The following is a 25017-nucleotide window of genomic DNA, read 5'->3' as shown; positions in this document are numbered from 1 at the left end:
CAGCAGTCCTGACAGAGTGGTGACAATAAAAAGCAAAAAGCAAAGCAAGTTGCGCCTCTCTAGAATTTTTTTGTTCCAGAAAGGTGTCTCCTTTATAAATATTAAGTGCAGGCATCAATCGATGATTTAATGATCCATAGTAATTCAGTAGCTATTAATCTGAAGCAATAAAAGCAAAACCCACTGACATTTTAAGAGCAGAGTATGGATCAAATCTAGGAAAATGCTGTTCTTGATGATGGAAGAAATACAGTTCATTTCTAATAACCTATAGAAATTGAATGGTATCATTCAAAATGAGTCATAACTTAAACTGTTTCCAGATCTCTTGGGCAAGTTAATATCATTTGGTATTGAACTCTGCATAGTTAGGGGTTTTCTTCAATTATTTTCCCAAATTATTTTTCTACCAAAGGTACTAAACACAGGATGCTTTCCTGAACCCCAGTGCTGGCACTGCCTATGAGCCTTTAAGTAAGCAAGCTAAAACTGAGAAAATAAAACTTTAATATGATTTCTGCCCAAAATTCAACACTTGAATTGAAAAAAGAAATTCCTGCTCAAAAATGAGAAATAAATACATTAATTGAATACTAGACCTGCCTCAGAGCAGGCTGCTTGCTTCCCAGAAGCAGTAACTGCTAACACCTTTCTATGGCTTTGGCATTGCAGTGGCAGTCATTTAATTCCCATAGTTCATGGGTGCCCAGTCTGACCAGTCTCGGAAGAAGACAGGTTCAGCTCTGCCACAGTAAGAGCCTGAGAGAACTGCCCTGCCAAATCATCAGCATCATGAAATCACATAAAAATGTCCCATACTCAGTTTATCACACTACGTCCTTTCATGAAAAATACCTGTCTGAGGGTCGTTTTTCTAGATGATTGATGAATATAACACAGACTAAATCAAAAACAAACAGGAGAGCCACAATATCAAGGCGATGGGTTAAACAAGTTCTAAGGCAACAAATATGGCATAACAGAAAAAATGCAGTAAGAAAAATGAAAGGGAAGGTCACAATGAAGAGGGAAAGAAGAAACATCCTGCAAATGAAAAACTCACTTCAGAACACATATATAGGCACATGATGTATTTCTGTGTAGAAGGATTTCAAGACCGCAAATTGAAATATGTTTCTGGTACACTGTTACCCATTTTAGATATTGAGGAATGTTTATGACACCTATTGCTTACAGGATTCTACTCACCTATGCATTTTAGGCCATCAGGAGCTGTATAAAACCCTGGAGGACACTTGCAGAAGTAACTGCTTACTGTGTTTGAACATTCTCCTCCATCACAGATGCCAGGAATGGTGCTGCATTCATCAATATCTTCAAGGCAAAAAGAGACGCAGGGGCAGGTTAGCTAAATTAGTTCTGGCACGAGAATAGCTATTTTGTAATTACTATTAATGACCAAATTCAGTGTGGTCTGAGACCCCTCCTAACTTATGCACTAAGGGCATAATCAGCAGTTTTGAATCAGCATCTTCTATTGGGCATCTTAGAAATGAAACAGAACCAAAGAAAATCTTGTATTTGTAAATAGCAAAAAGCCGAAGAGTTTGTTTTACTGATTAATAATGATGGATGAAAATCCTGAAACTGCAGAGGAGATTTACTAACTGTAAGTAAAGTGTAACTCCTTCAGTTTGAATTCTGCATACTAGAATTAAGAAAAGTCTGTTGGGACCATAGAGAAAACTGTGCAGTGACCATAGTGATCAGGATCTTAACCTTATCTCCAGCAGCACAACATCTCCTGGTACCGCACTGAGGCACCAGTTCAGTACAGACTCAAAGGGAAGTGCAGCACTTACTGAATGGCCTGTCCTTCTTACTGCACTCAGAAATCCCTCCTATAAAAGCACTGAGCAGCTAGGTATTGTTTAACTAATCTGGCAGGATTATAGCGCAGAGCAGGATGACTGCAGGCAAAAAAAATCACCTTTTCTGGCTTTCTCCACTAAGTCAAATTACACTCACTCACAAGTTCTGAAGTTTCAAGAGGTTTCTAGACAGTAACTGAAATATCTGTTGCAGAAGTCAGGCAGTGTCCATAATTCCCCTTTATATTTTTTCAGGGATTTTAAAATAAAATTTTCATATCATGATTGTCTTCACTAACAAATCTCAGTCCATGCACTAAATCATAATCATAGCTACAATGCAGAAAAATTTTCAAAGTGTGCAGGAAAAAAACCTAACAAATACCTGCCTATACCTCATCACAGCTGCACACAGGAACAGAGGGAACTTGAAGGGTTTCTTCCACAGCTAGTTTAATTATCTACAGCTATGTGAATAACAACCTATGTCAGCCCCACTTGCTTCTTAATTACCACCAGTAGCCCACCTGTGATGTGTAGGTACTTTCCCTTTGGTTTCTACTCTTAAAAATGCAGCTCTATCTAATTAGCACTGCTCTTATCTTGGAGGGACCTGGAGTTCTGCTGAGCTTAAAAACAGCTCGCTCTTTTCCATGGTACCTACAAGAAGGGTCAGCAAATCAGAGAAGAAAGGGAGGTTATCCTCTGGAGTGATCCATGAAAACTGCCTGTCACAGCCACCCTACATCACCCAGTTGCTCTCCTGACAGAGAGCATCCAGCTAGAAATAACGGCATCACAGGACCCTACCCAACCTCTCTCCAGAGATCCAAGAACAGATAGACACATGGCTGTAATAATGATTTCACCAACCACAAAAATTTCTGAGATGAAATACTGCAACACCACCCAGCACACCAAGGCGAGGAGTGAATAATACCGTAGTCATCAAAAACGATTGAAGGAATTCAAATGTAACGCCTAAATTGGAGTTTGGCCCCAACAGATGGGGGAACACCCAAAGTCCCACAGGACCATTAATGAGTGTTTCAGCAAGTAGAGAGGATCTCTGCTCTACTTCTCCCATGAAGACAGTACTACAAAAACTCAATGATACAAAAACTAACACTTTCTTTCTCTTAGGTAAGGCACAGGATGCTCTAATACCTCTGTGGCCCCTTGCCTTTGCAGGAAAGTAGTAGAGGGCTGGGATAGCACCGAGGTAACCAAACTCTGCAGACTGACCCATCCTAAGTGTGCAAGGCTTTGGTCCCCCTCTGTGCACATTTTTCTCCAGCATTTTGCCAGCTGTCCTGATGTGGGTCACATTCCTCGCTTGGGTGTGTGAGAGGGGTGTGACTTTTTGTTCAGTGCTACTTTCAGGGTGTTGCCAAAGCCTGAAGTCCGAGTGCCCTGGGAGCACTGCTAAGAGACTTTTGGCTTCTGCTCCAGGATTATACTCCACAGGAGTCCCAAAAGTCTCAGTGACAAAAAATGTGGAAATTGAATTTTGGTCTGAATAAAGCCCTTAATTAACAGAGAAAAATGCAGTCGTAAGTGGACCAGATTCAAGCATTTTCTGACTCAAATTCACCAATGTTTATCTTAAAGTCAGTGTTGCCACTGTTTATATAGAGTCCGACCTTTTTAAAAGCAAAATCATCACTCTTCATTTTAGGGTTGAGCCTAACCCAAACAGTATTTCACTATTTATACTCGTGTTGACATTCATTGCCGTTGTTAAGCATGCGAGTTCTATAAAGGTAAGTTTACTTGATGTACTTGCAGATTTAAACGTCACTCCAGGAAAAATTACTCCCCCTGGCCACCAAAGCATTTACCTCAGAATTAATGCAAATGGAAGAGGAATGGTTATATGAAGCAGTGAAATAAGGTTTCCACCAGCTATGCTAATAAAGAGAACCAACACACCCCGTTTCCCATCTTGTTCATCGTCTCCCTGTCCCTGACGATTGCTGTCATTATCCTACTTTAATGGGGACCCCCTGAGGAAACAGTACTGGCAAATTCAGCAGGTAGCTCCCAGTTGTACTAAATCAGTGACCAAGGACATGTTACAGCTGCCAGAAGTACTTCTTGCTGGATGGGAAGCTAAATCAAGCACATGATCAGATGTTATTTATTAAGTATAAGAATTAATTATAGTTAATTACTACAAAACAAACATCTTGTCTCGTATTGCCATATAAAACTCAAAAAATAATTTAAAATACTGGAATGGCTACTCTGCTGTTTCTATTGTATCTCATGACACTGGTATAATGGTGCTTCTTTCAGTTCTTTGAATTACATTAATACCTACGCAGCTTCAACTAAAATTGTTTGGTACATACAATATGAAGATGCACTGAGAGTAACTCTGTTTGCTGAGGTTTAAAAATCTACAGGTATGAAATTAAAGAAGGAAAAATTCATCCAATCTTTGCAGCCAGGCAATCACTCCAAAGGAATCTCACAAATGGGGTGGGAAATTTGAGAGCAAAGCAAGCCACACCAGATCCTTGGGTCCAGTCCCTTAACTGTTACCAAGTACAAGCTCTGAAGTTGGTGGCTGTTTGGGTTTTTTGTTCTTTTTTTTGTTGGTGAGGTTGGTTTTTTTCATGATTCAGCAATTGAAAAATGTTTATGTGACGCAGTCTGTGCAAGCCTACAGCTCTCAGTTTTTCATGTACTAACACTTAACAAGGCACATGTTCATTCTTTCCTATTCACCACACTCTTGGTACTTCGTCCACAGAAGGAAACACTTGCAGTGTTGCTCTACCTTAAATGAGGGTACATTCTGCCAAAACCATTGGCAGACGATACATAAACCACGCTGTGTACAAACTCTTCTGAAATTGCTCTCCTTAACCTGCAAATAAATTATAAAGTTTTGCCTGAAACAGGGATTTTTCTTTTGAAAGAATAAGTTGTAATTCTTCTGAAACTACTAAAAAATTTCGAGTGCTTCTCAAAAGGCACCTGATGCAAGAAAGGGTGGTGAATGCACATCTCATTCAAAATCCTTTATGGTAATCAAAGTTAGCAATCCAAAATCACTAACCACTTATGAAACTTGTCTGCTCAAATTAAGTTAATTTTTGTCTAATGACTAAAATTAGAATCAGTTGCAAGAGTTTAAACATTATATGGACTTCACTGTAAATATGAATCAGTAATGTGCAACTGACACATTTTAGTGCTATATCCCATAGGTGTTCAAAAGTTTCTTAAAGCAAGGGACACATCTATGCTTGATTATTATATTGGAAAGAAAAAAAATACTATCAAATCACAGTCAAAAATTAGCAAGATTCCATAATCACACACTGCAAATTTCCACACTACTATCTAGCACCTGCTGTACCACCAAATTAGGACGACCAATTTATCTTATGTTCGTCCTTCTGTGCCATCTGCAGCTGTAAGGGTGAGTTTAGGGCACAGTCCTGCAGTCTTCACTCAGCAGTGTCAAAATCTCACTTATATTACATACAATTTAGCTGACTAGGTAGGAATGTGTTGAACCTTCCAGTCATATACACTCTTTGGTTAGAAGATCCACAAAGAAACATGTGCCTCAAGCATTTCTAAAGCAATGTATCAGATGGAAAGTATTTTTAGGTTTAATGCTTAAGGTTTTAATGTTTAATGTTAAGATGCACCTTTAAGTCTCTGAAATGGTACATGAACAAAAGGCTGTAAAAAGCTGCAGCCCCAATATTTAAGGTTAGGAGAAAGAATCACTATTTGTATTTATTGTGAATAATGCTGTTTGCATACTCAAGGCAAAAGAGACTGAAAAGTTTGTTACAAACTGTTAAAGTCAGTCCCCAAAAGAAGACTCTCCCCTTTTACTTTCGGAAGAAAGTTCTAGAAGTTCTTACCGTCACATTTTTGTGTCACTTCATTAAACTTGTGTCCAGCTGGGCATTTGCACTCAAAAGATCCAACAGTATTAATGCAATTTCCCCCTTGACAGATCCCAGGGATGGCTTGGCATTCATCCACATCTATCATATAAAAAAGGAAAAAACATCCACTTTTATTTCATTTCTCAAGAACAGCCATAATAATTTGTCTACACAGAAATTAAAGTAAATATGCCTAAATCCATTCTTCACCCATCATAATATTATGATACTTGCTTGCAAAGACAGACACTAATTTTGTGGTTACTCTATGCAAAGTATGATTAAGTGCAGTACTCTAAATATTTTCTGCGAGAAATTACATGGTTATTATTGTTACAGACATTAAATATCTAACTGCTATTGCTTTGTTCTCCTAAAACATCTGGGGAATGGTGTGCAGAGAACACAGCCTGCCAGAACTCAAGTTTCTTTGAAATGTCTGAAGCTGGGCACCCAAAATCACTTGCCCCTTCCAAAATCTTGGCACCTCCATCCAGTGCTTAGGCCACCAGTGCAGAGGGGCAGGGTGTGCATGGAAGGGGCCTCGTGGAGAGCACGAGGAACTGCAGAGTCATTATTGATGGAAATGATTAACTCATCACTCCTGCAAGATCAGCCCAATGACCCTAGACTGCTGCTGGGATTTGACTCAAGAAGCTTCACAGCCATAATTAATGTCTCGGGAGGAATTATTAATGACCTGAATAGACATACTCAGTTTGGAGGGGTTTTTTTCCTTTTATTTTTCTCTCTTTGCTTTTGATTTTTTTCACTGAAGAAAATGAAACAATGAAGATGGTATCACAGGCTAGGTAGTAGGCTCATGACAAATACTTTCAAGAGGCCCCAGTTTCTGGCCTCACAGCTATTTTAGCACAACACGTGTGTCGTCACTTAGCTGCAGAAGTGTTGCCTCAGCTTAATAATAGCTAGAGAGAAGCAGCTAAGGGAGGAGGAGGAGTGGATTGCAAAAGGAGACTCAGGAAGTCTGGCTCACAATCCCCAGGGGCTGCTCAGGAGCTCCTTCAGGAGCACCAAGCACTCCACTCTCCAATCTAAATTCTGATGCTTTCCCCATCTCCCCAGGAGAACCAGCTGCTGCTGATAAAACCTGGTTACTTGAGTTCTTGGGATTCACACTGGGCTGGAGATGATGCCTTCAAATCTCCCTTTATAAATCCCAGAGAGTCAGCTACAATGTGTCTTGTAGTCTGAAAAGCCAGGTATTACATCTGTACAAAAGGCCAAGAGGCAATTTTCCTGGGAGCCACAAGTAGGAAGTTTCAGGAATGCCAAGGGGCATATCTGTACCACATGGTAAAGTGTTATGTAAAGATGCCTGGGCAGACTGAGATGGGTCAGAGGGTTCAGCAGCAGAGGCAGAGAAGAGCTGTGCCCAAGGGAAGCGCTGTGCCCAAGGGGAGAGCTGTGCCCGAGGGGAGAGCTGTGCTGGGAGGCCACAGAACCACCACAGCCTCAGCACCCTGACAGCCACATTGCTGCTGGGACTCAAGCTACAGCAATATGCTGTGCTTTAATAACAGCAATCAGCCAGACTTCGTGGCACTGTATTGACTTTAAAAAATCTCAAAACTTAAAAAAATAGAAGTCATATTTCTGAGTCACAGTGTGTGTTTCAAAATCGCACCTTTTGGCTTTCATTTTTTGTCCTTTGTATCTTTAAAAATCTCAGCTGTGATATTAATTAAACTTTCAGTCAAAGTCAGACTTTGAGTAGTGATATTCTATTTACTTTTGAAAATAAATGTGCCCTCCCCTCTGTTTTATTTTTTCTGACTTCTCCACACATAATAAGGATTTCTTTTTCTCTTCAGAGAATCTGGATTTTGTTTAACCTGCTTTCCTTTATTTAGATTGAATATGGATGTAAAATCCCTGAAATGTCTCCAGTCTGAATGGAAGTTATCTGATTTCAGAAGGACTGGATTTAGTACAATTGCATGAAAAATAAAGCTAATATGTGATTCCATAACAGATCTGTTGAAATTATGAACACAATACTTGAGAAGAGAAAACTGGAAAATACAAGTCAAACACACAGGGCCAAAACTGTGTTGGCACCGCATACAGATTAGCATCGATGTAGCTGCTTGCTAAGAAATGTGCAGTAAGCAGGAGTATCCTTCTTCCAAACTGCCCAAACCCATTAGAGAGGTCACTGCAGCTTTCCCATGACACAAACAAGAGGGATATAACAAGGCGTGGCATAAATTCAGGGGTGTGGGCCACATATTTACGTACATAAGTTTTCAGAAGTGTCCAGAACCTTGGTTCACAGATTTCTGCACTATTTAGTCCTGGCCTTTACAGTGAGAGGGGGAAAAGAATCACTGAGGTCAAAATTTGGGCATACCACGCAGTACACACAACTGCAGGCACCAACCAGGACTTGGCCTGTGACAGAAGGTATCTCCATTTTTAATGCCATGGAATGCCTTGAAGTCCTTCATAGGAATTTCATGATTATACAAAATAACTCATAGATTTATATTCTTTATCTTCCCAATTTTCAAAAATATTGTAACTTACTAGAAAATGTTAGACAGATTGAAATAAACTGTCCCCAAAGAATATGGTCCTGGGAATGTATAATTCACATCAGTTTAATACATAGTTGCCCCTGTTAACTTTCTCCTGTTTCCTGCCAGACATCCAGACAATAAAAGAATTTATACAGCTGGAAGTACTAGAAAAAAAGCCAAAAGCAGTGTAAGGACTTTCTATGGTAAGGCATGCTCTGAAAGAAGTAAGCAACATCTGGGTGGATTTAACAATTTGAAACAAATGCAAATGCATTTCCAAAATTGTATAAAATGTATAATAGGGCATTTCAATTGGCACGACAGGCACTTTTCTACAGGTCAAAGCAGTGTAGCACTAGAGATAAGACACCCAAGGTGAATTCAAAATCAACAACTTTTAGCTAAAAAATCCCACACTGGATAGATGGAGTAGTATTGCCACAGATTGATTTTTGCATGTTTTGAGTGCTTTCTGCAACAGAACAAATTTCTCCACAGAGTGATGGAGTGGTATGGTCAGAAAAACACCGTTACAGAACCAAGGGAAAGGGCTGCTGGCAGTGAGAAATTCATTAAGATGCTGGCTGCTCTCACATGACCTGAGTTACTAATGTACTCACTTGAACAGCAGGCACTCACTGAATCATGAAGTAATGCATCTGACAGTGTTTTTCCATTCTTCACACATATAGCTGAGAATGGCTTAGGACAGGTTATTCACAGCAGTGTAACTCAATTAAGATTAATCCAGTAACAATTTCAGCAGCTTTGGGGGAGGCTTTGCCGGTAACTTACCTTGACAGGCCCCCGTTCGGATGTTGGGAATGAAGCCCCGGCGGCAGGGATGGGGCTGGGCAGGGCACATTTCGCAGGGGTGGCCCCACGCCCTCCCCACGGTGGCACAGCAGAGGGTTTTTGTGCAGACTATTCCACTGAGCTGCCCCTGGCACATCTGGTTGGTCACCAAAGTGAAGCAAGGGCCGGTCCTGTAATCTGAGCCAAAGACAGGAAACCGAATCAGCATCACAATAAAAATACACAACAAAACTCAAAATAAAGCAAAACAACAGCATGTTTAGGCAAGTCTTTTTCACATTAATTGCCCGCCGACCCAACAATTTTACTTAGCAGTGTTCTGCAGAGGATTTTTTTGTTTCTGTCATTCAAATCCACAGACACTATAAAGTGTGACTATTTTACCTGGATATTATAAACTTTAAGATCCTGGAGGTCCCCTTTGCTGCTTGGTTTAATCACTCATAATACTCTTTCAGGGGTCTTTTCACCAGTTGCTTTAAATATTCAGTGCATTAATGAAAAGAATACTGATAAAAGAGTTAGGATATGTTTATTTTCACAAGTGTTCTCAAATGAGGCTCAAGGGAAGAGAACACAGACTGCAGGAAGTTTTTTGAGGACAATTTTCACTGTTACTCAGGCATATGCTGCACCAGATACATGGGTAAGCTTTGCCTACAGCTGAATGGAGGGCATGTGGAACACATCTGCTTGGATTTATTTATGGTAGGACAGGCCACTTAGCCAACAGACAGAATTAAAGTAAGATATTAATAAAATACTAGTAGGCTTTATTTTGTTCCATTCTCTGAGGGCGAAAAGCAAACAGTGGTATTGCCAGCTCCTGCTGTCTCCAGAACATCCGGGGTGCACACTCCAGTCAGGGCTTCACAAGCAGCCCTAAAATACCTTTTTTGTTGTGGTGCACCAGGACAGAGTCCAGCATCCTGTAAGCGTAGCCAGCAAATTATGAACCTGATGTTTGTTTGTACTGAAGTAGTTACCAGGTGCCTCAGCCAAGGTCACTAAGTAATCCACACTGCCTTAGACTCACAACATTATAAATTCCTCCAATTTTCATGCCAGTTCCAAACTTTGTTAACAATAATATGTTTTCACTTAGCCGTTGTTAGAAAGTGTGAAATAGGGTAGACATGGGAATGGATGCCTTTCCCCTCTGCTCCATCTTCAAGCCAATCTAGGGATGCTGTGTCCACATCCTATAATTTCGATATTAATCAAGCCATTCTGATGTAATTAATAAAACAGCTTAAAGAAGTCCTGTAAGCCACACAATAGTGCTGTATTGCTACTATTGTCTTCATCAATTAAACATGATGACCTCAGAAAGGATATCAAGTTACTTTGAAGGACCTATCTCCAAAAAACTTGTACTAAATGACAATAAATACCATTTCTTCTTCATTAATTATGCATTACTTCCTATAATTGCCATTCTATATTTTGTCTGTTTAATACTTCTATAATCACTCAGATCATCTCTTTTCCTTTTAAAATACTAGAACAACAACTATCTTCTTTCAGCCTCTATATTTTCAGATTTATGGAGAATTAACCTGCATGATATGAGAACCCATCAGCTACCTATTTTCAGGCTCCTTGGTTAGCCGGACTATAAAAACATGTATAAAAATATGTCAATGCAAATCCTGCTAATTAATTTCATCCTTAAAGGCTCTTGGATTACAAATATAAAATTCCTGTCTTTCCTCTCCAATCACTACAGCTACATTTACTGAACATTCCTCCATCCCCTTCTGTAGTAATTCCGTCAGCCTCATCATGAAATGGGTCAGAATGTCTGATAACATCTCTCTTGCCTTTGATTACTTAATTCCTTGTCATCACCTTAACTTTCTTTGGCCTGGTATTTCTTAGTGGGTCCCTCCATTTCCCATGTTCATTTTCTACATTACAGCTTCTATCATTTTTTTCCCTATTTTAAAGCACTTTTGTAACTGCTTTAATTTTCCCAGTTCAACAGGCTTGTTTTGCTTTTGTCAAAACTGCCATTGCCTTCTTTCTCATTTCTCATTCTAGACATGCAGCTTTAGAAGCATGTAGCACAAACCCAAGAACTACCAGCTTTATCTTATCCCTTCAACAACACATAAACAAATAGGTCATGATCAATTATACCTATCAATTAAAAAAATTAATTTCCCAGACCGATTCTTCATCCTTGACCAACATGAGAATTCCTATTTTACTCTGTGTAACTTCCAATATTAAAACAATAGAAGACAATTTCTTTAGAAGCACCACAGTTTTGTGGTGGTGACAGGAGACCTTCAGTGCACCTCCTCAGCATGAAACCCCTCATTGTAGCTTGTCCCTGTGCTGTTTATAGATAGACGGTTGGAAAAGGAGTCACTTTGTTCTCCGTGGCCGCGTCGGACAGCACTGAATAACCCATCTTGTATTTTATGGTGGGATATGAATGGATCAGCATTTACAATTGTTTGCTTTCAAGCTATAAATGACTTAGCAGTGGCTAATATGTCTTAGAAATATGGTGAACCCGATCAAGTTAACTTCATAATCATGCAAATCTTGAAGTAGGTCAAAAATGCACTCAAACCAAGCAAGTCCAGCCTCCTATTTGTTGTTATTCAAGTTCATAGCACTTCAGACTGGAGAATTACAGACTATTTTCACCTAATCTTTTGCCTTGATAAATTTTGTTCTTAATACTCGGTTTTCTCTGAGTACAGTTTTCCTTCCGTTTTCTCAGTCTTTCACCTTTTCACAAGGAAGATTATTTTTGTGTTCTTACTGGAAAATTCTAAACGTCAGATCATTTGGATGTACACACCAACCTAAGGCCACAGAGAAATCCACATGTCAAGCTCTTTTTTTTTTAATACAGAATAAATAGGCTGAGTAAATAGACCTTTAAAATTAAAGCATTCTTAATAGTGAGTTTAGGATGTTTTGACTTATTACAAGATAAAGGTCTATGAGAAGGAAATGGGATTTTACTAACACCTCAATTGAAAGCGACTTGGGATACGAGCTTAAAACCCCAATCTTTATTCTGTAGCAACAAAGTTTCCTTAAACATTCATGTCATATGTGATTACTCAGACTACTTCAATAAGTAAAGCTGAAACACACGGTACCAGTGATAAGTCAGGAGTTGAAAAGATAGAAAAAGGGAAAATATAACCAGAAAAGCTATTACACAATTTGTTTGGTTTTTTTTTCCCAGAGGTAATTTCGTTTTAACTGAAGAATGTTAAGACTTGAAATTACTTTGGTAAAACAATTTTTAAAAGATGTGCAACTGGTAATTCAAATCTTTTAAGTCACTTCTAATGCAAATTTCAGCAGGTGCAAGCAGCCTTCAGTACGGCATTAGTCATAGTGTTATGGTTGTAAGTTATCTAACAACTTTATCTGCTTCTTCACATACTTCTTAGCTATTTTGATAAGGAATAATTCCACAGTGAGCCTCAGACAACTGAAAAGATGGTAGAAACTGTAAAACTACATTAAGATATTAAGTTGTAATATTGTCAGAAAGGGGCAATAGAAGGACACTGGTTTACACCACGCAACAATTTAGCTTACTAATTCCACAGGAAAGAATCAAGTTACATTTTGATCTAGAGCTTGTTCCTGTTTCAGCCACAACCATCAAATAATTTTAGTTATCTTCTCAAAAGATCCTTTATGTTCCTGAAAGCACCAGAGAGGCTGCTGAAATATGTAGCCCTGGCAGGCTTTGATCAAAACCAAGCACAGCAATAAATAAGGATAATTGTTCCAAGTAATTCTGGACAGCACTGAAGAGACTCTGAGCACCAGGATAATGCAAGACTTCTGACACCAGATGCACATCTCAGGCCCCCAGTTCACATCAACCTCTGCCTGGCTTCAAGCACCATACAGTTTTTAATGTAAAAATAAAGGTTAAAAACATCGTGAACTAATTGAACCTGGATTAAACAATTATGCTAGTGCAAGGATGCTGGAGGAAATTCTGATCCCTCTTTCCTCCAAGATGCACTATAAATCTCCGGTAAAGAGTTCTTGATGTTTCAAAGCAACGGCCTGATTTTGCAAACTGATAACCACCTGTTATCAGTTGGGAAGGCTGTTGGGAAGGCTGAATGGGTGCAAAGGTCGAAGGATGAGACCACAGCAAGCTGGCATTTATCTGATCAATATCTTATTGCTGAAAACAGGGAAATGCCATCTCTTGCCATCAGAGAAAAAGGGATTTTGATAAAATGAGCTCTGTTTTCCCAGTTTTCCACACACAGCACGCACAGCTCCCATGGGACCTGGGGCTGCAAATCCAGACCATTGCCTGGAGGGAGGAATCATTGCTCCAAGCTCTTAGCACCTCACACGGGGAAAACCAGCACAAACCCCCAAATCCAGCCAAGACTGCTGTGCAATTGAAACCATCCTCAGCAACACAAACTGGCAACTTCCCCTCTGTTTAGTACAGCAGGAAAGGGAAAGAAAGGAATATTCCATTATCATAGGAATTATGAAAGAAAGGTCAGAAAGGGCTCTAAGGCAAGTGAAGTACCTTAAAGCTGATCTTTATTACAACTTCCTTTCCTGCCTGGCAGCAATTTTTGTTTCTGCTGTTTGAAGGGTTGGTTGTGCATTTTCTGCCAGCCAGGGGTAAAAGCAGGACACTGGAAGTGAGAGTGCACAAGGCAGAACAGTTTCATCTCTACAAAGCCCTCAGTGCTGCCCAGGTGGGAGCTGTGGCACTTGGTGGCCTGTACCACCGATCAGCCAGCCATCAAAAGAGAATCCCAGTCAGAATCCCAGTCAGTTGTACCCGAGAACACTCTTTTCAAAACTGATCTCACGCAGCCCAAGAATAATGCAAGCTGAAAGGCTGGCAGTCTAAGTTTCAAACTGAAGAATCCTTTTACCACAGTACATGACTTCAGGCACATTTCAACTACTTTCCTCAAACATCCAAAATTTTCTAATGGGGAAATAAAAAAGAATTTGATAGCAATCCTGTTCATCAATGGCCTTCTTAAAGTGCAAAGCAGGATTTTAAATGGTGATAGAGCTAGTAACTAAGCAGCTACAAGCAGAAAATAGTACTGGATAATTAAATTGCAGCATTATGCAGCTGGGTGCAGGAACAGTATGAGAAGCAGAGCTTCCATTTTTCCCTTTCCTGAATGGCAGGTGCTAAGAATGCTATATATAAGAAAAAATATCACACCTGTGTTAGGGGGGGAGGGACTTCTGTAAAAAACAGCTTTTAGATTAAAAAAGGTACAATTAGGATGAGAAGAAAAGATTATGGGATTTCCAAAGGAGTTTCCAAAAAAGTCCAGTGAGCGGATGCTTGCATATGGGGAAAATTAACAGAAGGAGAAGGGAATTCTGAACACCTCAAGTCAAATGTCACTAATAAAATTATATGAGGATGACATGGAGAAACTTATGGGTTTGGAACAGGGATACAATGCATTAAAAATTCATTTTCACTGAGCCATGAATGAAGAACCTTAAATGAATCCTAAAAATATGCACATATAATCACATCTACTTACGCCAATTCAGGTGTGCTTTCACAGAAGAAAAAAAAAAATGTTTTCCTGAGTTTAAAAACTGGGAATGGAAGAAATATTGACCAGATATTCTGATCTAAGACTTGAAATAAGTGGTGACACAATTGTAGCATTGATACCATAAGAAACACCAACTCTTAAAATTTGAGTTCTCGGAGAAAGTCATGTTTCTTGACAGGACTGGAAACCATACCATACTTCTCACTATAGAAACAACTCTACTGTCAATGGAAAAACACAGTGTCCATTTTTATGTTTCGCTGTACTTCAATCATTCCACTCTCTTCAGAGAAGGCAGCAGTACATTTGAAGATGATGGCCAAAAACACAATGCACCTCATTTCAGGAGGCAGGATGTGCTGTGCCTGAAATGAGAATTTTGGCACTAAAATTCCAAGAATTGCAGAGAATCTCAGAACTGACACAAGAGAACAGCATGACCAAGCTGACTGGAGCAGTAAGCATCACCATAGCACAGAGAGTTACAGAACACAAATGGTTGTAACTTCAGACTCAGTTTCAAAATCCAAGTGATTGTAGGTCTTTTCAGTCACACTGAAATCTCCTGATAAGGACAGAAAAAACAAACAGAAGGCTTTACAGACATACCCCTCATAAAAGATGAATGCAAACCTGTGTGTGTCACTGTACAAGAGAAAAAAGGAAGGGCAGTGAGCTTCTAACTCCACTTGAAAGATGTCCCTTTCAGTTGCTGGTAGGCTATAATGAAAGGATATTTTGCACAAGAGATTTTATGGATTTTAACTGCTGGTCATAAAAGTGAATGACCATGCTCAGGAACCCATGGGATAAGTATTATTTGCCTCCATCTTCCCTAATACAGGACATGCTGTGCATCTCGATTCACAGACTGAATCAAGACCAGACACGGGACACATTCCCACATTAGCTCCATGCACTGACTTCCAGCTACTAAAAAACTCAGACACAATAATGCTCTGTCCACAGGTGATACTGAAAGGCCAGCTGATAAACGCATCCAATCACAACACACTTTTTTTTTTGTTCCACACAGGCCATTTCCTTAAATAATTACTCACTGTTAAGCACTCCCTGTCCTCTCCTCCCCCAGCCAGACACCATTACTCACCCCAGTCAGATCCCAATGTGTCATCATTGGAAAGTACATGGCAAAGATATCAGAGGGTGTTCAGAAGGAAAGAAAACAAAACTTCGTAAATATTTTAAAACTTATTTCCTATGATGTCTGACACTTCTCACCAACGAGGTTTGGTAGGTTCAGACGTGGTATGTGAAGAAATTATCACCATGCCACTTCTGTCTGCTCCCTTCCAGTGCCAGAGATGGCTTCACATATTAGCAAGACCATTTCCCAGCTGCTTCAGAGCAGCACTGAGCTACAAACTGCTGAGATTTAACACTGGCTAGTGCTAAGATGTCACTGGAAATAGGGACTGAGCGCAAGCACTCAGGCACTGTTTCTGGTCAGGATATAAATCTGGCAGCAGAAATGTCTCAAAATACTACAGCTGTGCTGTGCACAGATCACAGCTCCAAGCTGCCTCTCATTATTTTAACAAGAGTAAAAAACATCCATGGAAGCATATCTAACACTGGTACCATAACTCTCTATTCTGTATTAGTCAGACACCGAAGTTAGTTACTGCCTCATATAATCCAGCCATGGGAATATTATCCTCTAATTCATGAATCTGATGACCCCATTTCTGCATGTCTTCCTCACCTTTGCTTGTTGCAAATTATTCTCATATATTGACTTGCTGGCACACTTCAGCCTAAATTTATTTTCCATTCCATAAGCTGCTTCACAAACCCATTTCTGCACAGATGATCTGTTTAACATGTCTATCTAGCAAATATTATCTAGTCTTCCTAGAATACTGGTTAAAGAACAGGACTTTTAAATGATAGCTTACTAACAATTTGAGATCAATGTTATCAGTTGCATTTGAGGTATAGAACAATGCAGGCTATTTTCTAAAGGATGTTGGCAATCCATTTTCCAGAACAAATATACAACTATTTTCATGCCAATTTTGTTCTTGCAACTGACCCAGTTCTCGAAGTCTGTAACTGAAAAGTAATAACATTACAGTAATAAAATAAAAAAAATAGTGTTCAAAAATTATTATTTCAGAATTGGAGTGATTTGTTGCACACACTTTAATCCAACACGCAGACTAAGCATTTCACCAAAATCAAAGCTTTAGCTCTCTTGTTCCCAATTATGTGCGGCAGCAGTCCAAATACAGAAAATTGTTACCACATTTTATTCTTTTCCATGATGAAGAAAACAGTAAGCAATGCAGCTAAATGTAGAATAACTTCTCATTTCTGAATAGTCAGCTACCTGACAAACTCGAGCCCCCCCTGCCTTGCTGTATAACCTACAAAGGAATGTGTCTTTGCAGATTTTAATTTTTCCCATTTCTTTCACAGGTTAGCAGCAATTACATAAAACTGTGACTTGATTTTCACCTTTTTGCTAAAGAGTAACTAACTTTGGTGACATAGTTGTTGTTAAGACCAGATGATTATTAAGGAGAATGGATTCAACTTAAGAACTCTGCAAGTTTCACTTAAAAATAATGAGTTGGCTGAAGTTTATTACTTCTTTTTAAAAAGTATTCTTAAGAGTGCCACGTTATAGAAACTCTCTTAACATACCTCAAAGTATTAACTATTAACTAGCAAGGTGAAGACAAAACGTTGACGAGTTCTGTGTATTTTTTTCTCTTTGGCTCCAGCAGACACTGACTAAAGTAACTAAGACTATCCAAAAGTAGTGCAAACTGTAAGAAAAACGGATTCTAATGACTCACAGAATATTAAATAGAGCAACATCCAAAGAGGGGGAAAATGCATGCAATGCACATGACTTAAAGAGATACTGCTCCATTTACAAAGGAGAGGGAGTGGTACAATACATTAGAACTAACATGGGTTTTTTTCTAAAATATAAATATTCCTCTGCAGTGCCATGAAACACAATACAATTGCAGAGCACTGGAATGAAACTCCGTCCAGAACTGAGAACGGGTTATAAATAAAAAGGGGAGGTGAGAGGGAGAAAGGAGCCAATTCTCAGTGAAATACGAAGAGTAAACATACAGCAGGAATGGAGAGAAGTCCACTCGCTTTCAGGAAATGTAATAACAATGTTTTGGGTGTTGGTAATTATATGTTAATTTAATGACACATACACAAAGAACTTCTGTGGTCCTAACAGAACTCTGAACTTCTGAAGTCCTGGCAGCTCTTTAACAAGGTAATTAGAACAATCAGCATCTTACCCCTTTACAACAGGAATCACCAAGCTTGTCTGAAAAAAGCTCCCTTTTTGTCACAACTCAGAAAGACCCGGCACTCCTGAGAAATTACAACAATGGAAAACTTCCACCAAATGAAGTGAAAGAAAAAGTGAAAGAAAAGGGCACATAAACTGAATCCTTGTAAAAACTCATCTCCACATGGCACTCAGCTCCCTGGCCAAATTTCTTCAGCCAGGCACTTACCCAGGTTTTTTTATTCTCATATGCATGTATTTTCTGTGATATGATTTTAGTGATGACAGATTTGATATTATGTAAATAATGATATTTTTTTTTTTACTAGTTAAAGACTTTAGTTGGACTAGATGATTCTGGTGGGTCTCTTCCAACTCAAAATATTCTGTGACTCTGGGACTTTGGAATAACTAATACTGTTCTTTTTGAGTAAGGCTGTAACACAGAGTTTTATGCTGTAGAGAGCCAGCTAAAGAGACACCAAAAAACAATGACAACATAGAGCATTTTGATTTTCACAGAAATATTTTCACAATTATTTCATTTCATGGTTGCACAATAACCCACACAAAAAAACTCGGAAAGCATTACAAATTTAAGTCAATAACGTACAAAAATTGCTTCAGACACTAATATCTCACCTCCAACTCTATGGTGAAAAACATCAACTACTTAATTGAAATACCATGCAACCCTCTGTGTTACAGGATCAGATTCCTTCCTCTATGAAACTGTGGCATCACTCTGTGTGTACACCAGTGTAATCATGACCAGAGTCTGGCTCATTTCGCTTAACCACATATATGGGATTTGCATTAAGACTGTGGTCCAAAAATAAACATGGTAATAACATGTACTATTTAACTCTGACTAAGTCTGATGGTATCTCTGTCGAAATGTTACAGATTACATGCCATAATTCTAGAATTATCTCATGTATTCAATTCCTATTGCTAGAAGTAGAAAACATCTCCTTACAAGAAGGCAAATGATCTAATCTTTACTCACATGTTTTCAACTAAGCAAGTATGATTTTATTAAATATATAATATAACCACCAATATGAAGTACATGAGATGCTAAAACCTGTGTTTCATTACTTTTATTATTTCTTTAAGGCCTGTTGTCACTCCTGTCTTCACTGACCACTTGGTTGAAGGAATCAGCACTAGCAGGTGGATGTCCCCCAGCCATGAATGACAGGCCACAAGTGACTGAGGACCCTCACATCTTTCCTCTAAAGGTTATAGAAACTATTTATGACAATTGGCAACTAAAGGCTTTGTAAAACCTCATCAAAAGTCGGATTTTCCCAAGCAGGGAGAGAGTAAAAAATAATAAGTATTTTAAAACAATGGGGGGGGGGGGGAAGAGAGAGATGAATCCACAGAGAATTCTCAAACTTAGGGACAAGCTCCCTGCTTGCAGCAGGCAAGAAGACCAAAAGGTCTTTACTGACTCCTGTCAGTGATGTAATGAAGAGCACTTTTTGGTTCTTTAACGTAAGGTATTAGTTGAGAAATGCAAGTCTTTCCAAAAGACTTTGAATCACCATGAATATTCTAGGTAAATATGGGAAACTTTCACTGCATTTACTGAAAGTGTAGGCAACTCCACATTCTTAGCACATGGTTTAACGTTTCTTAACTTCTCAATAGCATTTGTGCTGATGCCTTAGGCCTTTCCTTACTCATCATGCTTGCTACATTATTTTAGTCTAACAGGTATTGTTGGTCTCCGTTTTACCTCAGCACTGGAAACTGGCATCTCTTCCACTTGTTGAGGGGAATGTCAGGTCCCAAGATTTCCTGTGTCTCCACACATGGGATAAATCATTAAAACTTGGAAATAGTCACCAGCCTGAGTGTCTTTAACAGGAGCACTCAAGATCAAAGACTGCAATGCAACAGATTTTTGTTTTCTCCCTATTAGGTAGAATTGTTTGGTGTTGTAGGTGCTCAGACACAGCACCCAGAACGAAGCCCAGGTCCCAGTGACAAGTGAAGGGTCAGACTCGCTGACTTGGATGAGAGAATGACAATTCAGTGGGGGAATCCTCACACAGAAGACAACCAGTGTAGGGGGGTGAAGGGAAGAGAGAGATCCACCCAGCTTTAGGGGCCTCTTTCCACATACTGGCTCAACCAAAAGTGACACGCTCCAACTGTATTTTACTAATTATCTGCTTTGAGGAATAGCATCAGAATCTTGGAAAGTGTAGTGAGTACTGAATGCTCCATTACACTTCTCACTGTACAGTTTTGGATGATTTCTCCTTACTTATTTTAGAAACTCTGAGTTGGAAAATGAGGTTCTCTCACCTTTAGACTGCATAAATCCCAGGGTCCCTCAAAGCTGATCTTTGTATTTTTTCCATGAAAATCACTGACATTTATCTGTATAAATGCACAGAACAACTGGGATTGATAGTTTCAAAAATGCAGTTCATTAAGTGGTACTCCAGAACACATGTGAAAGCCAGTGAGAACCAGATAAGGAATTTATCTTTTTTTAAGGGATGTGGGAGAAAGGAATCGGGGGTTCAGCAAATAAACCAGGTGTCTGTGAATAGATAACCAGCATACTGAGGGGAACAAAGAGCTCTGGCCTGTTCTTCGTATAACAATAACACAGTAGTGCTGATTTCATACAAAAATGGGAGATCTCAGTTGAAGAAGGCTGCTGGTTATACATGTACATTTATCTGCACATATTTACACTTTTTTATCCTCTTCCATTTGTTTTGTTACACCCTGGCTATACTGAGATGCTCCAAAAGATAAGCAAATACTCAACATAATAGGAATCACTCAGATTTAGGTCAGCAAACTACAAGCCTCACTAACTCCCAACACAGGAGTACTTAACCTTTGCATAACACGGTTGCCTTAGCCTGTCATGCGACCCGAGCCTCCCTTTCTCTGTTTCCCCTGTGTGGTGTAACACCCTGCACAGCCTGGCCTAGCTACACATCACTGCTAATGCCTCATGATGTGTGAGGAGCACTAGAATCTAAAACACATGAAAATTAGAGAGCCACAGACAACAGAAGTCCTTTAAACACATTTTCCATTCTTAAAAAAAAAAAAAAAAAATCATTAAAATGCCATGAAATTAAGCACAGTCTTCATAAATTTAACCATGTTATTTATAGATAAAATAATAATTTGTTACATTTACAAAGCCCTAACAGGCTTTGCTTCTGTTTACAGATAAAAGTATCCGCAGAAACTGCCGTTGATCCAGATGCCTGTCTAATACATAATACTTCACAGCCTTACAAAATGCTGTGTATAAAAGGATGGAAAATGCTTTTTGGCCTACTTTCTGCACTGACATACTGAAAAGGAGGGAGAGTCTTGTGGTTGAGACACTTGGCTGGGACTGAGATGACCTGGGTTCAGTTTCAGACTCTGCTACAGACTCCCTGTACGTCCTCGCACAAGTGACTTAATCTCCCTGTATATTAGCTCCTCACATGGAACGTGGGGCTGCCAATATTTCTGGATGAGGGTGGGTTTTTTTCCTCTTCAGACTACACAGCCTTTGGGATGCAGACTTGTATGTTTTCTGAATGATAAAGGGAGCCTCAAGCTAAATTCAGGTCTCTTGGCATTACCCTAATAAAATGAGAAAAGATCTTTCATGTAAAGTTTTTTGTGTTAAGATCTTTCAAGGCTTTTTGTTTCTTTTCGTTGGGTTGACGTGGGGTTGCTTTCTGTTTTTTGGTTTTTTTTTTTGGTGGGGGGGGATGAGAGACAGTTGTGGTAGGGTTTTCTGGGGAATTTTTTGGTTTTTTAATGTTCAATTAATTGTCAGTTTCTAGTAAAAGACAAGAGGAATTCACTCATGGGATTTTCTGTGCTGGGCGAGTGCAACAGCAGCAGAACACATTCCACAGAGGAATTCATGCACAATCAATTAGGTCGTCTAATTAATTTTCCAACTCAATAGATGCTATGAACTTTTTTTTTTTTTCTTCAGCAATATATCTATACTGGATACACACATGTAAAAGCAGTCCAAAAACTTCTAAAATCTTAGAGGAGAAGGACAGATGATATTCACTTGAAGGGAATGGGCTGCTACGTGGGAATGGTGCCGTCTCACATGGGATTCATATTTCTGTCCCGAAGGAAGAAAACACATACCGGGGGGTAAGAGTATTTTCCAGCTGACAAGGTTCTGTAGGGACTGACTTGTTAATCAGTATTTAGAGTGATTTATGATATTAGGGTACCCTGCAATTAGGGAGAACGAAAACACTGGCCATTTGGAGAGAAAGAGCAGAAGACCCATTTAAAAATAGGCTTGAACCAAACAGGGACAAAAAAATGTAAATATTTACAGGGGCTTTAACCACAGATTACATAAGGTGCTACAGCATCTAACACCAGATATCTGTTTCTCTAGTCCTAACTCAGTCAAAACCTCAATTAGCATCACCAGGAGCTGTGTCTGAATAAGGACTCTGGGACAAAGATTGAAACAAGCAGGAGAAGAATGCCCAGAGAATTTTCTGCCTTCTCTCACAGGGACTTCAGCAGCAAATGAATTTTCTCTGTACTTCCTTTCCCATCATTGTGATCACCCAAAAGTCCTTATTTCACACTAAACATGATGAAGTGTTCGTGAGATTATAGTTATAATTGTGATGCCTGGATTAAAACAGTGAGTTGTGACATTTCTAAGAGTCCTAAGGGAGATGACAGTGAGTTATAGAGAATACACAGATACTTGATAATCCACAATTATGGGAAAGAAGACAGAAGCACAACAAAGCACTTCAGCTGGGATTTTATTACAGGCATTTCTGTGGAAGCACAAACTTGATTTATAGAGAACTTACAAAAGTGCCCGTAGTAAATATAAAGTGATAAATGTAGCAGTTTCTCCAACCTGTAACACTAATCAGTGTTCTGTTGGTAACTGCGTCAAGCAACGCGGCTGCTGGATCAGATGAAGGCAGGAGAGAGAGAGCAAGCTCTGGAAAAGATACATACTGCTTGTAGGTAGGGGAAAGCCAGAGCAGAAAGCCTTCAGGGAACAAGTGTGAAGGAAACAAGGATACAAAGAAGCAAAACAGTAAAAGAGCAGAGGGAAGAAAAACAGGAAGGCAGCAAAGACGGGATGGATCAAAGCAAATCTAAGAAACGAGTGGGAGGCACAGAGACAAGGAGAGATAAACAGTGGGAGCCAGCAGACACCATGTGTGAGAAGGGGAGAAAAGGAAGGGGAAGGGAAGGAAAGGACCGGCCAGCCCGAGAGCTCTGCCAGCCGACCAGGAGAGGGAAGTTTGCCAGGACAGGCCGGCCAACTAACTAGGTAAAAATGAGAGCCAGAGCCAACAAGTAGAGAGCAGCCAGCCAGCCAGCGGCATCCAGGAGAGGAATGAGTGCGTGGAGCAGAGTGGGAGCAGTCCCAGCTCCACCCCGGAGCCAGGTGACCTGCAGGAAACACTCCCTTTTGCAGGGGATGAGTTGGGAATTAGCAGCACTGCCCCCTGTGCTCCAAGAATGGCACTGAGCAAGCAGCAAAAAGGTGCCTGAGAATGTCCCAACAATGGGATGAGAATCTCACTGACACATCTGGCTATGCACTCTGAAATGCTATCCACTAGTATCACTGGGTGGCCAAATGTGAATAAACAATGATTACACAAACTGCAGATATTAACTACCATTTTCCAAAAGGCATTTTCCTCACACTTGCAGAGTTGATTTCCATATTATTTTTTTACTTTGATATTTTCAAGCTGATAAGGTTCAAATTATGTACCCCGATATTATTTATCGAGTTCAATGTCATAACCCTAAATCAGGAAAAACAAACACCAGGCCAGTGATAAATGAGGGTATGAGATAAAAAAGGGGTTACAAACCACATGAAGAATGGCCTAATCTAGCACTGACAACATAATGCTTATCTGTTAAATTAGGCAGCTCCTATCTATGCATTTCAAAGAAATAAAATTAATGTATTGAATAAGAAAAAATTTAAAGCTGTTGCTAATGGATTTCTACTAGATAGTAAATACTTGTGCGGTCTTCTGAACTATTTCTCACCATTGAATGAATAATTGAACAATTGGGTGGATCAGAACAAACTGTGGCAAGACCTAATTGTGTTCTTATGTTTAAACTTTATATTTAACAACAACAAAAAAAGGCAATAAATTATATATATTTAAATTATTTCTGAGAAGAGTAAGTTTCATTTCACAGTCATCAGACTGTTAAACACATCCTGTTCATTTTTTTTCTCCCTGTTTATTTTTTTTTCCCCACCAAGTCTTCCTGCTGTAATTCAGCATCATATGAAGCAGGTAGTTAGACAGGTGATCCTATCAAGGAATCAGGACTCACAGTATGAACAGAAGTGAGGTAATCCAGGTATAGGCAGTGTTTCAATGCTTATCTTACCCTTCTGGATACAGGGTTTGATCCACACCACTGAAACCCTTGAGCATCTTTTAACTTCCCTTGGCTTTGAAGGAAGCATTAAGCCATTAGGAAACTACTAATCCAATTCAACTCCCTAAACCCCTCCAGCCAGAAGGAGATTCCCAGCTGAGACAGAGGATACTTTACATATCAAAAGCCAAATTCTGCTTGGGACCAAGTACAAGAGAATGGTCCATGACAAGCAGCATCTTGGGTTTTCCACAGCAGGGCAGAGGAGAGAGAGGAAGAGAAGTAGGAGGGAGTGCCCATCTACTGCTGGGGAGGAGGGAAGAGTTAAGAGGGGTAAGCATACAGAGTACAGCATAATGCAGCTTAAAGTTCCTCTGTGGGAGCTCTAGCATCTGTCTAAGCTGCAAGGTTTAGCAATTACAGTGCCAATTTAAACTTGTTCTTAAAAATACAGGAAATATTTTCATTTTTAGTAGAATGGGTACATTTAACAATCTAGGTGGTCACCAATATACATGTGCATCACTCCCATCAACGTTAGTGGAACAACAGACTGTTCTGAGGGGTGTCTAAAGTTTCAGCTGCTTGTAAACCAGCACTGTGGGAAAACTTTTAGGTGGCTTTAAAAAAATTCCCATTAAACAG

General features: G+C 39.5%; 1 protein-coding gene across 2 annotated transcripts in view; it reads right to left on the bottom strand.

Moving 5' to 3' along the window:
* The window catches only part of FBN1 (fibrillin 1), a 149131-nt gene that overhangs the window by 86343 nt on the left and 37771 nt on the right, over positions 1-25017 (bottom strand). For both annotated transcript variants that reach the window (XM_027888943.1, XM_027888942.1), the window contains exons 6-8: positions 9088-9285; positions 5723-5848; positions 1210-1335 (exon numbers count right to left, since the gene is read on the bottom strand). In XM_027888943.1, coding sequence (XP_027744744.1) covers positions 1210-1335; positions 5723-5848; positions 9088-9285 — 450 coding nt within the window. The remainder of the gene's footprint in view (positions 1-1209; positions 1336-5722; positions 5849-9087; positions 9286-25017) is intronic.

This window comes from Empidonax traillii, unplaced genomic scaffold (assembly GCF_003031625.1).
Source record: "Empidonax traillii isolate 1590-97213 ecotype Southwest subspecies unplaced genomic scaffold, ASM303162v1 scaffold248:size1534464, whole genome shotgun sequence".
Classification (NCBI taxonomy): domain Eukaryota; kingdom Metazoa; phylum Chordata; class Aves; order Passeriformes; family Tyrannidae; genus Empidonax; species Empidonax traillii.
The sequence above is the reverse complement of the archived record's forward strand: the minus strand, read 5'-3'. Positions and strand labels throughout refer to the sequence as shown.